The sequence below is a fragment of the Peromyscus maniculatus genome, chromosome 8, assembly GCF_049852395.1.
Source record: "Peromyscus maniculatus bairdii isolate BWxNUB_F1_BW_parent chromosome 8, HU_Pman_BW_mat_3.1, whole genome shotgun sequence".
NCBI classification, from domain to species: Eukaryota; Metazoa; Chordata; class Mammalia; order Rodentia; family Cricetidae; genus Peromyscus; species Peromyscus maniculatus.
The window spans coordinates 39,677,183-39,691,332 of record NC_134859.1 but is presented as its reverse complement, the minus strand read 5'-3'; the positions used below and the strand labels follow the sequence as shown (position 1 = coordinate 39,691,332).

Here is a 14,150-nt window from a genome sequence, read left to right as displayed (position 1 = left end):
CAGACACAAATTAGAAGGCCTGATGGGGCTTGGGGAAGGGATTTCAGCCAGATGGCAGGATGATGAATCACCCTGTGTTAATGAATGTACAGCTTGGCTCAGCCTCCTGTGAGGTGTACCTGCCCATTACCTGGAAGCTGGGGAGTCTAATCTGGCAGAGATGCTAAATGAAAGCTGGAGGTCCCAGACACTTAGGTGGGGGGTGGATAACAAGCAGGGGGCTCCTTGGCCCTATGGGGAGGTCTGTCCTTGAAGTTAGTTTCTCTACAGCCTGAGACTTAGTGAGACTCTCTCTTGATTGGTAGGTCCCCCTGTGAACGTGAGTTGCAACATCTTCATCAACAGCTTCGGCTCCATTGCTGAGACAACTATGGTGAGTACGTTATAGCAACCATCGTTTCTGCAGTAAGTGTCTCTGCCCTGGGAATGTTTCTTCGATACACCGAGTTCCCCTAAGAAGGCACAGAATTTGGTGTTTTTGTTGGGTCTCCTGGAGGCTCGAATAGATTTTTCTGTCCAATTAGATGCTTTGGGTAAACATTTAACATCTGAAGAGAGTTAAGCTACTAATAAAGTTAGCACAGGACAAACCTCCAGAATCACAAGAGCAAAATTATAGTGTAATAAGGGAGAAATATGATTAAAATCCATTATATCTGTGTGTATGAAAATGTTGCAATGGAGGCTGTGTATGGTGGTACATGTCTACAATCCCAGGCTCGGGAGGAAGAGGCAGGAGGATCTCTATGAGTATGAGGCCAGCCTAGCCTGTAGAGTGAGTTCCAGGCCACCCAGAACCTGTCTCAAAACAACAACAACAGAAAAAAAATGTTTTAAAAATTAAATAACGAGGCTGAGGAGGTGGATCTGTCAGTGACATGTTTTCCACTGGAGCATGAAGACTTGAGTTTAATCCCCAGAATCTACCTATAAAAAAGATGGTGTGGTGGCATGGACTTCTAATCCCAGCACTGGCCAGGGAGAGTGGAGACAGGCAGATCCCTGGAGCTGGTTGGCCAGGCAGACTAGCCTAATGGGGAGCCCGGGTTCCTGTGAAAGACTCTGTCTCAAGAATAAGCTGAATGGCTCCTAAGAAACAACACCCAGGGTTAACTTCTGGCCTACACACACACACACACACACACACACACACACACACACACACACACACACACACACATACATATACATACATACAAAACACATACATACATACATATGCATCCATACAAACACACACATACACACACACATATACATCCATAAACACATCAAACACACACATACATACACACATACACACATCAAACAACAGGGTAAGTGTCTACATTAAAAGAAAACATGCTTGGCTGTGGAAGTGCACACCTGCAATGACAGCAGGCTGTATAATCGTCAAGAAGCTGAGGCAGGGGAATAATGACTTAAAGGCCAGTCTGGGCCACATAGTAAGACCCAGTCTCAAAAATAAATCAATAAAAGTGAAAACCTGCTAATGGCTTTCCAATTTACCCAGAGAATGGAGGAACATGCTAGTTATAGATGCTAAAATGATGCTCTGGGCCAGCTGTGTTATTTGCTCTCTGTTTACTATGTTTTTTAAAATTCTATAGTAAAAAGTTCTAAATAAATAAATCAGTTGCTCTCAGGGGAAAACACAAGGCAAAGATTGGCAAATGTTAATAGTGATCATCTCTGACTCAAAGAATTATGGGTAATTTTTTTATCTCATTCTGCCAGCATTGTTCCATCTTTCACGTTTCTGTGAAAAGGAGATATGACATTAGGAATTCCAAATGTGTGAGATGACAGTTTAAAGGTTTTTCTTAGTCCCTCAAAACAAAACATAAATCAATTGTACTCATATGGAGGGAATGATCTAGCTTGTAGGAAAAAACAAAAAACAAAAAACAGCCTGGAGTCAATTTGTGAGTAGAGTAAGATTCGGCTCCCCCCAACACACACACACTGCCACCTCATGTCCCCAGTCCACTGCCACCCACCTCTGCATCTTCTCTGCCAAAGCTACTTAAATTATCTCTATGTAGAACCCCTTTGTGCCCAATAAATTTTTACATGATCCCAAGTATGTTAGTATATAAAATAAGTACACAAATTAAATATTTACTGATAATCATACAGAAATTCATCTTAAGACAATTATTTAATATGCATGTCATTTTACCATTTATTAAAGACAAAGCAAATGTTTATACTAAAGCAATAGATATGCTTAGTTTGTTTTTACATAAGTGAATTAAAATTTTGTGTATGTATGTGCTCCTATGCCTGTGTGTGTGTGTGTGTGTGTGTGTGTGTGTGTGTGTGTGTGTGTGTGTGTAGTGCATGTGAGTGTGGGGGTGGACAAAATCATGAATATGTAACTGCAGAGACCAGAAAAGAACATTGGGTATCTTCTGTCTCTCTCTGCTTTGTTGCCTTGAGATAGGGTCTCTCCCTGAACAGGAAGTTGGCCTGTTGGGGTAGGCTGGCCTGGCTGGCCAGAAAACTCCTGGAATCTTCATATCTCCACCCCTTCAATGCTAGGGGTGCAAATGCTCATAGTCTTGCTGAGCTTTAAAAAGAAAGAAAGGAAGGAATAAAACAAAGAAGGAAGGGAGGGAGGGAGGGAGGGAGGGAGGGAGGGAGGGAGGGAGGGAGGGAGGGAGGGAGGAAAAGAAAAATAAAAAGACAGTCTTACTGTGTATCTCTAGCTAGCCTGGAACTTCCTATGTAGTCCAGGATGGCCTTGAACTCATAGAGATCTGCCTGTTTCTGCCTTTGAGTGCTGGAATAAAAAGAGTACACTACCACACCAGCCTTTCATGCTCAGCTTTTTATTTAAGTGCTGGGGATTCGAACTTAAGTCCTTGGGCTTGCACAGGAATCACTCTTCCCCAGCCCCTAAAATGTAATCCTGACCAGATACTTGATGCTGTAGGACATAAGACACTGTCAGCATTTTCCAGAGTTGGTCAATATTTTGATTCCGAACCATCAGTGCCAAAAGCCATCAATATACATCACATCAATACACAATACAAAAATGGCAGGTGTGTGTTTAAGACATTTTCAGAAATTGTTGGAAATTCTGCCCTAATCCCAAACCAAAGCACATTCTGTTATTTTTTTTTTAATGAAACTCAAGTCAGCAGTCTAAACAGCAATTTGCAAAATCAAACATTCCAACCGAGTGCAACCCAAAGATACTGATTTGAAATGTGCATGCTCAAAAATGATAGTAGGAAACACTGTCTTTGTTTCCTACGATTACACCATGACTGTCTGCAGGAGCAGAATTTCGTATGTGGGGCTAAAGACACAATTCAGTTGGCTTGGTGCCTACCTAGCTTGTAGGATTCCCTGGATTTGATCCAGCAGTACCACATAAACTGTGTGTGCTACCTCATGCCTCTAATCCCAGAACTCAGGAGATAGAGGCAAGAGGATCAGAAGTTCAAGGTCATCCTTGGTGACATGGCAAGTTCAAAGCCAGCCAAACACCTCAAGGAGCGCTCATTGGAGTCTCGGCGCTCTACAGTTCCCACAGCCGCACTTATCACTGCACCAGTGTTTGCTCGTCCCTCTCAGACTGTGCTGCAAGTTCATGGCCGCCTGAATCCTTGTTTCTGGAAGTGACCAAGCTCAGCAGCCAACACAGCAATGCAGCTGCAGAAACTCAATCCTTTTGTTACATAAATAAGTCAAAGCAGATGCACTGTTCACCGAGCCCAGCTGTTGCTTGGTCCTCAACATTTACAAACACTGGACCTGTTCCTCCTGGTGTTGACTTGCAAAAATCTTCATGGGGCAAAGGAACCAAAGTCAGCTCTTTTGCAAAGAAACTTGACTGAGTCAAGAAGGTGCGCTGTGCATTCAAAAGACTACTGAGCTAGGGAGAATCTGGCGCAGTTGATAAAAGTGTTATCCACACAAACATGAGGACCTTAATTCAGTCCCCCAAAAGTCTATGTTCAAAACTGGGCATATTAGCACACGTGTCTCAGTGCAGAGGAGGTGGAGACAAGCAGATCCCTGGAGCTCACTGGCAGTCAGCAGTGCCTACTCAGTGAGCCCTGGGGAAGGGGTGGGGGGCGGGATGTAGAGTGCACCTGAAGAACAATACCTAAATTTAACCTACAGCCTCTACATGTGCATATTAGTTGACTGATTAATTACTTAAACAAATCAGTGGCTGAACCACCTGCTTATGGAAATGAGCAAGCTCTGTAAGAAAGGATACAATCACAAACACAGACACACAAATATAGATAGATAGATAGATAGATAGATAGATAGATAGATAGATAGATAGATAGATAGATAGATAGACAGACAGACAGACAGACAGACAGACAGACAGACAGACAGATAGATAGATAGATAGATAGATAGATAGATAGATAGATAGATAGATAGACAGACATAAATACAAGATGGAAACCCAACATAACACACCAACCTTAGGGTATCTAAGGGGAAAACAGGAGTTGAGGACTCCGTGAACAGCCCACAGTAAGAGTCCAAGGAAATGTCAGTATTCAGAGCAGAATGAAGGACTGGCAATACATTTCCCTTGGGATGACCCACAGGGCACAGGCCCTGCTGCCTGTCTCTGAATCAAGACAGAAGCACCCTCCTCCTTCCAGCCCACACACTCTAGAATACTATGATACGTTTTCATTATCTTCCTAAATATATATATTTGTATATATATACATGTATATGTATATGCTTAATTTACTTTGCGTATGACTTAGAAATCTAAAATCTCAGACCTAGAGAAAAACTGTAGAAATTGCGTACCATGGTGGTGCACACCTTTAGTCCCAGTACTTGGGAGGCAGAGGCAGGCTGATCTCTGAATCTGAGGCTGCTTAGGCGAGGTCACACGGCACAAAACAGTGTTCCAGAAACCCAGGCGGATTTCTGTGCAGTAGCCAAAGCCTTCTCTCCCTGGACTCTCCTCTTCCCTTAAGCAGCAGTTCCTAGCCTTCCTAATGCTGCGGCCCTTTAGTACAGTTCCTCATGCTGTGGTGACCCCCAACCATAAAATTATTTTCATTACTACTTCATAACTGGAATTTTGCTCAGAGGTTAAGAGCACTGGCTGTTCTTCCAGAGGTCCTGAGTTCAATTCCCAGCAACCACATGGTGGCTCACAACCATCTACAATGAGATCTGGTGCCCTCTTCTGGCCTGCAGACAGAACACTCACTGTATACATAATTAATTAATTAATTAATTAATTAGAATTGTGATGTAAATATCTGTGTTTTCCAATGATCTTAGGTGACCCCTGTGAAAGGGTAATTCAACAAACCCCCACCAAGGGATCTCTACCCGCAGGTTGAGCACCACTGCCTTAGATCCTACCAAACAAACTTCCCCACGCATGTGTCCTTCCCAACCTTTCAGGGTATGTTTGCAGAGCCAGCCTGAGTTCCTGTTAACAGCAAGAGTGGCGGCTTGTTCAAGAGAGCCCTCGAGATGCTGCTGTGTGCCAGACAGTGAGCAGAGCACTCTGCCTCTGTTATCTCATTTAGACTTCCAGCAACCCCCATGGTAGGCAAGGTCACCCCCAGTAGTAAGTGCAGAAACTCAGGGTCAGAAACTTTAGGGTATTTACCTAAAGACAGCTAGTAAGTAGCCAAGGTAGAATTAGAACTCTCTCACCTCAAAGCTTATGTTCTCCTAAATATGTGGGATCATCCAGACTTGCTTGTCTCATTTCATTGAGGGCATCCCAGCTGAGAGGGAGCTCACTGACTGACAGGGAATGAATGGGAGGCCAGAGAGAGGGTTGCACTTGACCACTGATCCCCCTGGCTCCCCACCAAGAGCTGCCTGGCTCCAAGGGTTTCTAGCAGTACAGATGATGTCACCATGTCAGAACCTTTTCAGGCTCTGTTGGTTCTGCAGAACAGCGGGAGAGTATTGAAGCCCTAGAAGCAACTGGAGGGCCCAGTCCAAGCCTTCCCTCCCTCCATCCCTTCCCTTCTTTCCTCCCTACTTCTCCCTCTTCTTCCATCGGGGAGCCTGGCTTTGTTCACCAGGCTAACAGACCTAAGATCAGGGAAGGACAGAAAGACCACGGTGATCTCTACTCATCCCACCAAGGTTAGACCTCACCAATCTTCCCAGAGCTGTCTCAAAAGGCTGGGGGGAAAAGGAGAGTGGGGAAGAGGACCCCTTCTACAACAATCTACAAGAGAAACATCTAAACCAGTGGTTCTCAACCTGTGGATTGTGAGCCCCTTGGAGTCACATATCTGATATCCTGCATATCAGATATTTACATTACGATTCATAACAGTAGCAAAATTACAGTTATGAAGTAGCAACAAAATAGTTTTATGGTTGAGGGTCACCACAACATGAGGAACTGTATTAAAGGATCGCAGCATTAGGAAGGTTGAGAATCACTGACCTAGATCTAGAACCCAGCAGGAAGCAAGTAGCTTTCCCATACACATATGCACATGAGGCTGCATGTGTATAGTGCAAACCTGTGTTGATGTGCAGTATTTGTGTGCATGTGGGATTATGGGGCCATGTAGATTAACACACATGCATGTGTGCATGCATGTACCATTTTGAAATAGATATGTAACATCAAAGAGACGTGCCCATGAGGAATATGGCTGTGAGCGTGTGTGCACCGGGCCCATATGTATACATGAAGAGATGTGTACATATGGTTGGTTGTACAATGTATTTTGATCTCAGTTAGCTTTGTCCAATTGGCAGCACCCTCCATGGGTTTCTGTTTCAAGTTCCTGCCTTGAATCCTTGCTCTGGTTTCCCTCATTGTGGACTGTGGCCTGGCAGTCTAGGCTGAAATAAACCCTTCCTGCCCCTAAGCTGATTATGATCAGGGTTTTATCACAGCACAGAAAGGAAGGCACCATGAAACACCTCTGAAGTGCAGCTCCCTCTGAGCACTTGCCTCTATGAGTGGGCCACAGGCTCACAGAAAGCACTAGACGTGCGAGCCTTCGCTGACTGCTACAGAAGTACAAGACATCACTAACCACTGAGCTATCAGCCAAGGACTCCAACACAGAAGTACAAAAAGATACATTTCTGCATATTGCTGTTTACTGTCCTGACCTTATTCCTGTGTTCTTTCCTCCCCACTTAGAACCCTGTGTGTGCTAAGTGTGACATTGAGCTCTAGGGCCCTGGTTCTGTTTGACCTCTCTTAGGCTAGACTTCCCTAGGATGAGGAAGCCAACAAATGTGTCTTCAAAAACACAGATTCATTTCTCCCTCATCCAGAGTCTGTTGTGAATCAGAGGGCTCTCTGGGGCTCTGGTCCTCAGGTACCAGCTCAGCACTCGGTTTCCATATCAACACATGTAGCCAGGGAGATATGATGCATTGCAAGGCTGAGTATTGCTATTTTCCTCAGCAAAACATCACTGAGTGGGCTGCCCAAATATTAGCAATTGACTTGGTCACAATTCTGGAGACTGGAATCCAAGGTCAAGGTGCTACCAGGGTTGGTTCCAATGAGACAGGGTCCTGGTGGGTAGACAGAGCTATCTTCTGTCTGCTACTGCATCCTTGCAGGTCTCTTCCCTCTGCAGAGTGAGGGAGAGAGGGAATAAAAGAGAGGAACCCAGTGTCTCTTCTTCCCTTTTAGAAAGCTTTATTGCAATATTTATTTAGTGAATGTGTATGCGTGTTTGTGTGTGTGAGCATGCACATGCATGCATGTACCACATTGTGCACGTGACAGTCAGAGGACATTTTTCAAGCGTGGATTTTCTCCTTCTACTGCTATATGGGTTCCAGAAATCGAATACAGGTCATCGGGCTTATGCAGGCTTGATGGATCTGTCTTTCCAGCTCTTGCCTTATTCTTCTGAGAGTCTCTCACTGACCCTGGAGTTCACCAATTCTGCTAGCCTGGCTGGCTCGCAAGCCTTAGGAACCATCCTGTCTCCACCCCCCAGCACTGAAGTTAGAGGTGCATACTGCCCACCTGGCTTTTTATGTGGGTGCTGCGGAGCTTAAGACCCTGTACTTATACAGCAAGGATCTCCTCCACTGAGCCATTTCCCCAGGCGTGGAGTGTGCTTTTTGAAAGTATTTTGAGAAATATTATTGTCCATCCCTCTTCTAGAGAAGCCTCCATCATCACCTGCCTCACCCACCGTGATGATCGTTTCTCTTCATCCTTCACCCAGAATATTATCAAGCTTTCTATCATCACCAAATATGATTTTCAAAATGGTACTTCACTGTCACTTTTAATTTGTACTCTCAATGCTTAGTAAATGTGAGCTTCATTGTGTATATTGATTGGGCATTTTGAATAATATACAGGGTGTGTGTGTGTGTGTGTGTATTCATGCATACCTACCCAGAGACCAGAGGATGACATTGGACATCCTCCTTTATTACTCTCTGTCTTATTCTTTTGGGACAAGGTCTCTCACTGCACCTGGAGCTTGTCATTTTTCAACAAGGCTGGCCAGTAAATCCCAGGGACACTCCCATTCCCACCCGCAACAGCACTGGGGTTACAGGTGTGCGTGGCCGTACATGGCTTCTTATGCAGGTGTCGGGGACTCAAAATCAGGTCCTCACACTTGTGCAGCATCGAGTGTTCTTACTCACGGAGCCTTAGGTTTCTTTTTCTTTCTTTTTCTTTTTTAATCTGTAACTCTTTAGTCCACTTTATTTTTCTGTGAAGTATTTATTTCTTGGTTGCCTAGCTCTCTGTGGAGTAGCAAGTACTTCAACACTTTGGGTGCTTGTTTTGTTTTGTAGGTTTTTGGTTTTGCTTTGCTTTGTTTTTGAGATGGGTCTCATGTATCCTAGGCTGCCCTCCTTTATATAACTTGGATGACCTTAAGCTCCTGATGCCCCTGCCTCCATCTCAAAAGTGCTAGGATTACAGGCGTAGGCCACCATAACTTGTTTCAACACATTTTTTTCTAACACCATTTTTAAAGTGGCCCCTGTTTTGTTTTGTTTGGGTGTGGGTTTTGACATAGGGTCTCACTATGAAGCCATGACTGGCCTGGAACTCACAGAGATCCCCCTGTCTCTGCCTTCCCTCTGCTGGGATTAAAAGTGTGTACCAGCACACCCAGCCAAGTTTTTTTACGCTAGTGTAAAATACTGTCTTCCTCAGAAATTGAATTCTATCTATGTAATTCCTAACCTCTAATCTTTGACTGTTTGCTTCTCGGGTTCTGTCCCTACCAATACCACACCTTAGATCACTGTAACACCCTGTAGTCATGTCTGGCGGAGTTCTCTGTTGTTCTCTTACAAAGTGTTTCCTGACCCATCTAGTCATTTTTGCTTCTGTATGCACGGTATTTTTTTTTAATCAGTCCATTCTTTATGGTAATAGAAAGGATACAGATACAAATGTCTAGGGAAAGGAATTAAAGTGTGAGAAGGGCGGTCAGGGGTCACAAGGTGACAAAACAGGGCAAAGCATAAGGTCAAGTGGAAAACACAAGTCAGGCGCACGACCTCTGGAGTGTTTGCGACATTCCTCAGCGTGGGTGGGTCTTCCAGTGACTCTGGTCTCTGGGGCACTTAGTCAATCGGTGAGAGTTAGAGGAAAAAGAAGGGCTGTGTGATTCCAAGGCATTCTGGCTCTTCAGTCCCAGAGGGTGGGGAGAAGCAGCCAGTGGGGAGATGGCTCTGGGAAATTCTGCAGGCCTTGTAGTTCCCTAAGTCCCTCTAGCATCATGTGGCTATGGGCCTTCATAGTCATGGGTCCTCGGTGGGGCCATTGCTGAGTTCTGTGAGGAGAGAACTCTTCCAGTCAGTGAACTTGAGAGCTTCAGCCAGTATCAACTCCAGGAAAAAAACATATCCCCGGGCCGCACAATATGTGAAGTATCTGGGACCACCATACACAGAAGTTCCAGTCCAAATCCACCTGTATATATAACTCCGAGTGCTTAGTTCCCGGAGTCGCTCAATGACATTTCTCAGTTGAAGGTATAAGGATAGCTGCTCATATACCTTGTCACTGTGTTCCAGCACCTTTTGCAATTCCCACTACAGCACATCACTGATAAGGCCTCATACCACAGTACTTTCTCCCCCACAGCATCCATGACCTCTTCTTGGGGGGTGTCACCACAGTGGGCTCCAGTACCCAAATGCAATGTTTTTCTCTGTATTACTTTGTCTTGTTTGTACACATGTGCTTGTGTGTGTGAAAGTTATTGCTGCATGTTGATTATATAAATTATTGGATTTTGCTGTGATATCATTCAACACTCATATAAGCATGCTCTCATGGAGTCCACCCTTCTTCCCAGTGAACTTCAGTCAACATCTTGAAGACCATAAAAATCTCTTCTAGTTATAACGAGGATGACTTTGAGTTCATGGGAACTCACATGGAAGCGATTGACATCTCTCCAATATTTTCTAAACATGGTGCATCCTTTGCACATACAGAGGCATTCAATACTCACTGATGACGAAGAGAAGGCAGAGGCCATTCGATTCTGCAACCAGCACAAAATGAGGCTTTGGGCAGTCTTGGAAGTGTTTTCTCATAGCTACCCTTAGTCCACCCCTGAGGAGGGTGCCACAACCAGGAGTTGGTGACAGCCCAGAGTATAGCTCTCCATCAGACCAAACTTGGGGAGAGTTGACTCAACCATGTAATCTGAAAGAGACTGAAGCAGAGAGACCAGACTGCCAAGCTACTCCAGTTTACAATGGAGCTTACTTGTGTGCTCACAAGTGCACCGGGGCTTGCTCACCTGCTCATGAAAGGACTCCCTTGCCACCAGTGCCCATACGCTAGGATGCCCAAGAAACAGTTCTAAAATACATCTTACACCAGTAGCCCTTTTCCAGTGGCAAGAAGGAGAGATGGCTCAGTGGTTAAAAGCACTGGCTGCTCTTCCAGAGGATGCAGGTTCAATTCCCAACACCCACATGGCAGCTCACAACTGCCTGCAACTCCAGTTCCAGGGAATTCTATACCCTTTTTTGGCCTCTGTAGACACCAGGCACTCATGTGATGCACATGAACTCAGGCAAGCACATGCATGTACACATGAAAATAAATAAATAAAATTTTAAAACAAAGAAAGTGGGCAAAATGATTGCTATGCAAGTATCCTGACTTGAGTTCCAACCCCCAGCATCAACATAAAAAAATGGGCATAGCTCACCTATAATCCCAGTGCTGTGCAGGTGGACATAGGAGGATCCCTAGGACTTTGTTGGCCAGCTAGTTGGGAAGCCCTGGGTCCCAGCAAGAGACCCTGTCTCAAACAAATAAGGTGGAGAGCAAACAAGGAAGACACCAGATGCCAACCTCATACCTCCTCGTGCACAGGTACACAAACAGGTGTACATGTACATGCATGCACACACTTGAACACATGCACACATATATTCATTATAATCATATGTAAGTTAGTCCACTGTCCATTATAATCATATGTAAGTATCCACTGGGACATGGAGATGCTGACCCTCAGATGAAGTGACATCCCCAACTGCCAAATCCCTGCTCCATGACCTTCCTTTTCTTGTACTACAGAATTATCCCAGCATGTCTACAAAATCATCTTGCAAAATGAGATGCATCTGGGTTCTCCTTATTAAATTAAAACACATTCCCAAGGGGCTGGGGGTGTAGCTCGGTCGATAGAGTGCTTGTCTGGCATGTAAGAAGCCCTGAATTCAATCCCTCGCACCACATAAAATCAGACATAGAATGCCAGCACTCTGGAGGTGGAGGCAGGAGGATCAATAATTCAAGGAGTTTGAGGCCAACCTGGGCTACATGAGACCCTGTCTCAAGAAGACTAATTCCTGTATACAAACACTGAGAGAAACCACAGATGACTATGGCTGAAGCTGGGCCTCACCAAGTCTGTTTATATGCATCTCAGTTATTAGTCTGACTCTGAAAGAGTAACGTTTTCTACTCTGAACCTGTCATCCCATTCCCTTCCAAGCTGCAAAAAAAAATCTACATTTAGTCTAAGGGGATTTCTTTCTATGATACTTGATACTTCTCTTCTACTGTTTATGGAATTCTTTATATGATTTTTTTGAGACAGAGTCTTACCAAGTAGGAAATAGAGCTATGAGATATGTAGGCCAGGTTGGCCTCACATTCACAGAAATCCACCTACCTCTGCCTCCCGAGTGCTGGGGTTAAAAGTGTGTGCCACCACATCTGGCTCTGTCTGACTTGTTGACAGTCTTTGCTATAATAACCCAGAAAGGACTTTTGGGAGTTGTGTCTATTTGGAGACTTTTATTTCATTAATTTGTTTGTTTGTTTGTTTGTTTGTTTGTTTGTTTGTTTGTTTGTGAGAGTCAGAGCACCACAGCATTCCTGTGGTGGTCAGAGGACAACTTGCAAAGAAGTCAGTCTTTTCCTTCCACTGTGTGGGTCCTGGAATCAAACTCAGGTTGTCAGGCCCGGCTGCAAGCACCTTTACTCACGGAACCACCTCATATTTGGAGGCTTCAAAACCTTTTTCTTTCACATTACCATCTGTACACCGGTGTTTTGCTTGCCTGTGTGTCTGTGCACCATGTGGATGCCTGATTCTCACAGAGGTGAGATGAAGAGTCAGATCTCCTGTGACTGGAGTTACTAAGCTGCTGTGTTGGTGGTGGGAATCACGCCTTAGCCCTCCAGAAGAGCAGCCAATGCTCTCACCCTCTACACCATCTCCCCACTCCCAAAAATATACATATTTTATTATTTTAATTTCATGCATGTGTACCTGTCTTTGTGCAGGTCTGTGTACATAAGTGCAAGTACTGCATCTGATGTGGGTGCTGGGAACCAAACTCTGGTCCTCTGGGAGAGCAGTAGGCACTCTCAACTGCAGAGCTATATCCCCAGCCCCTTATTTAGTGACTTTGGAGCTTCATGGATCTGGAAGTCCACATCTCTCCCGAGATCTGGTGAGCATCAGCTGGTGTCACATTAAACAGCCTCCCTGTGCCTTTTCCTCCTCCCAGAATGCCCACATTGCAGATTTCTGCTCATTGACTTGGTCCCATAAGCCCTGTCATTCCTTTTTCCTCTTCCTTAGATCCGGTACATTGGGTCTGCTGTTGATTCAGTCACATCTTCATCTTATTGATGGAATCTTTCAAAGCACAGACAGCGTCGAGTTCTTTCTTCAGGACCACTTCCTCTTTGCTGGCTTTCTCATACCATCTCCCAGACACTAAACTATTCTCCTGAGTTGGTCACATTATGCATCTATGCTCTTTCTCACGCCACTGCATTTCCCCGAGGTCATTATTTTGTATCCCTTTTCCAGGCATTTCATTGATTTCCTTTTCTTTTGTGGCAGTAACTAGAGCCTCATTGAGTTTGGTGGCAGTCACTAGCTTCTCGTGGCATTCCTTTACACCTGCTGTGTTCCCTTGCTCGGCCTGTTTCTTCAGTCTTTGCATGGATATCTGAACGTCGTGTGGGACAGCCATATCTTCCAAGTCTATGGAAAAGCTTGTGCAGAGACTTTGTCCTACAAAGAGTACTGGGTTTGGTTTGTCTAGGGTGCTTAGGCTTTGGTTCTGGGTCACCTCCCTAATGTGATTCCCTCAAGAGTAACTCAGCTGGGGCTAGAACTCAGTTGATGAAGTGTCTGAAGCTCTGGCTTCCATTTACAGCACCACATAAACCAGGTATGGTGATACCTATGTGCAACCCCAGTTCTCAGGAGTGGAGGCAGAAAATCACAGTTATCCACAGCTACACAACCAGCTGGAGTCAAGCCTGAGCTACATTATTTTGTCTCAGAACAACACCAACTGAGATTAGTAAGTTCTTCAAGGGCCTGGGCACCCGATGAGAGGGGGCGCTATTATGCAGCTCTTTTGGGGTGGGGGCTGCTAGCTGAGCATGACCTCAGACCTTGGATGCTCAGGTTCCACAATCTTGAGCTGGTGTTAGTGCTGAACTGGACCACCTGTCCACTGGAAAGCACAGCACCATATAGGGCTGGGTTCCAGGGTCACCAATTATCGTCTTGGACGTGGCCGGCATCACGTATGTGAGCATGGCGGGATGCTGGTGGAGCCTTGGGAATGGAGAGGTGCTGTCGAAGTGGAGGGCACACTGAAGTGGTGGCTCCATTTTCAAGATGATGCTGAAGCACAGCAGCTCAAGCCCA

General features: G+C 45.1%; 1 protein-coding gene and 1 pseudogene across 2 annotated transcripts in view; one reads left to right on the top strand and one right to left on the bottom strand.

The window, feature by feature from the left end:
* Glra1 (glycine receptor alpha 1) overlaps positions 1-14,150 on the top strand; it is a 96,411-nt gene that overhangs the window by 43,548 nt on the left and 38,713 nt on the right. For both annotated transcript variants that reach the window (XM_006984885.4, XM_016003482.3), the window contains exon 3: positions 306-373. In XM_006984885.4, coding sequence (XP_006984947.1) covers positions 306-373 — 68 coding nt within the window. The remainder of the gene's footprint in view (positions 1-305; positions 374-14,150) is intronic.
* On the bottom strand, positions 9,626-10,091 carry LOC102922712 (protein UXT pseudogene; annotated as a pseudogene).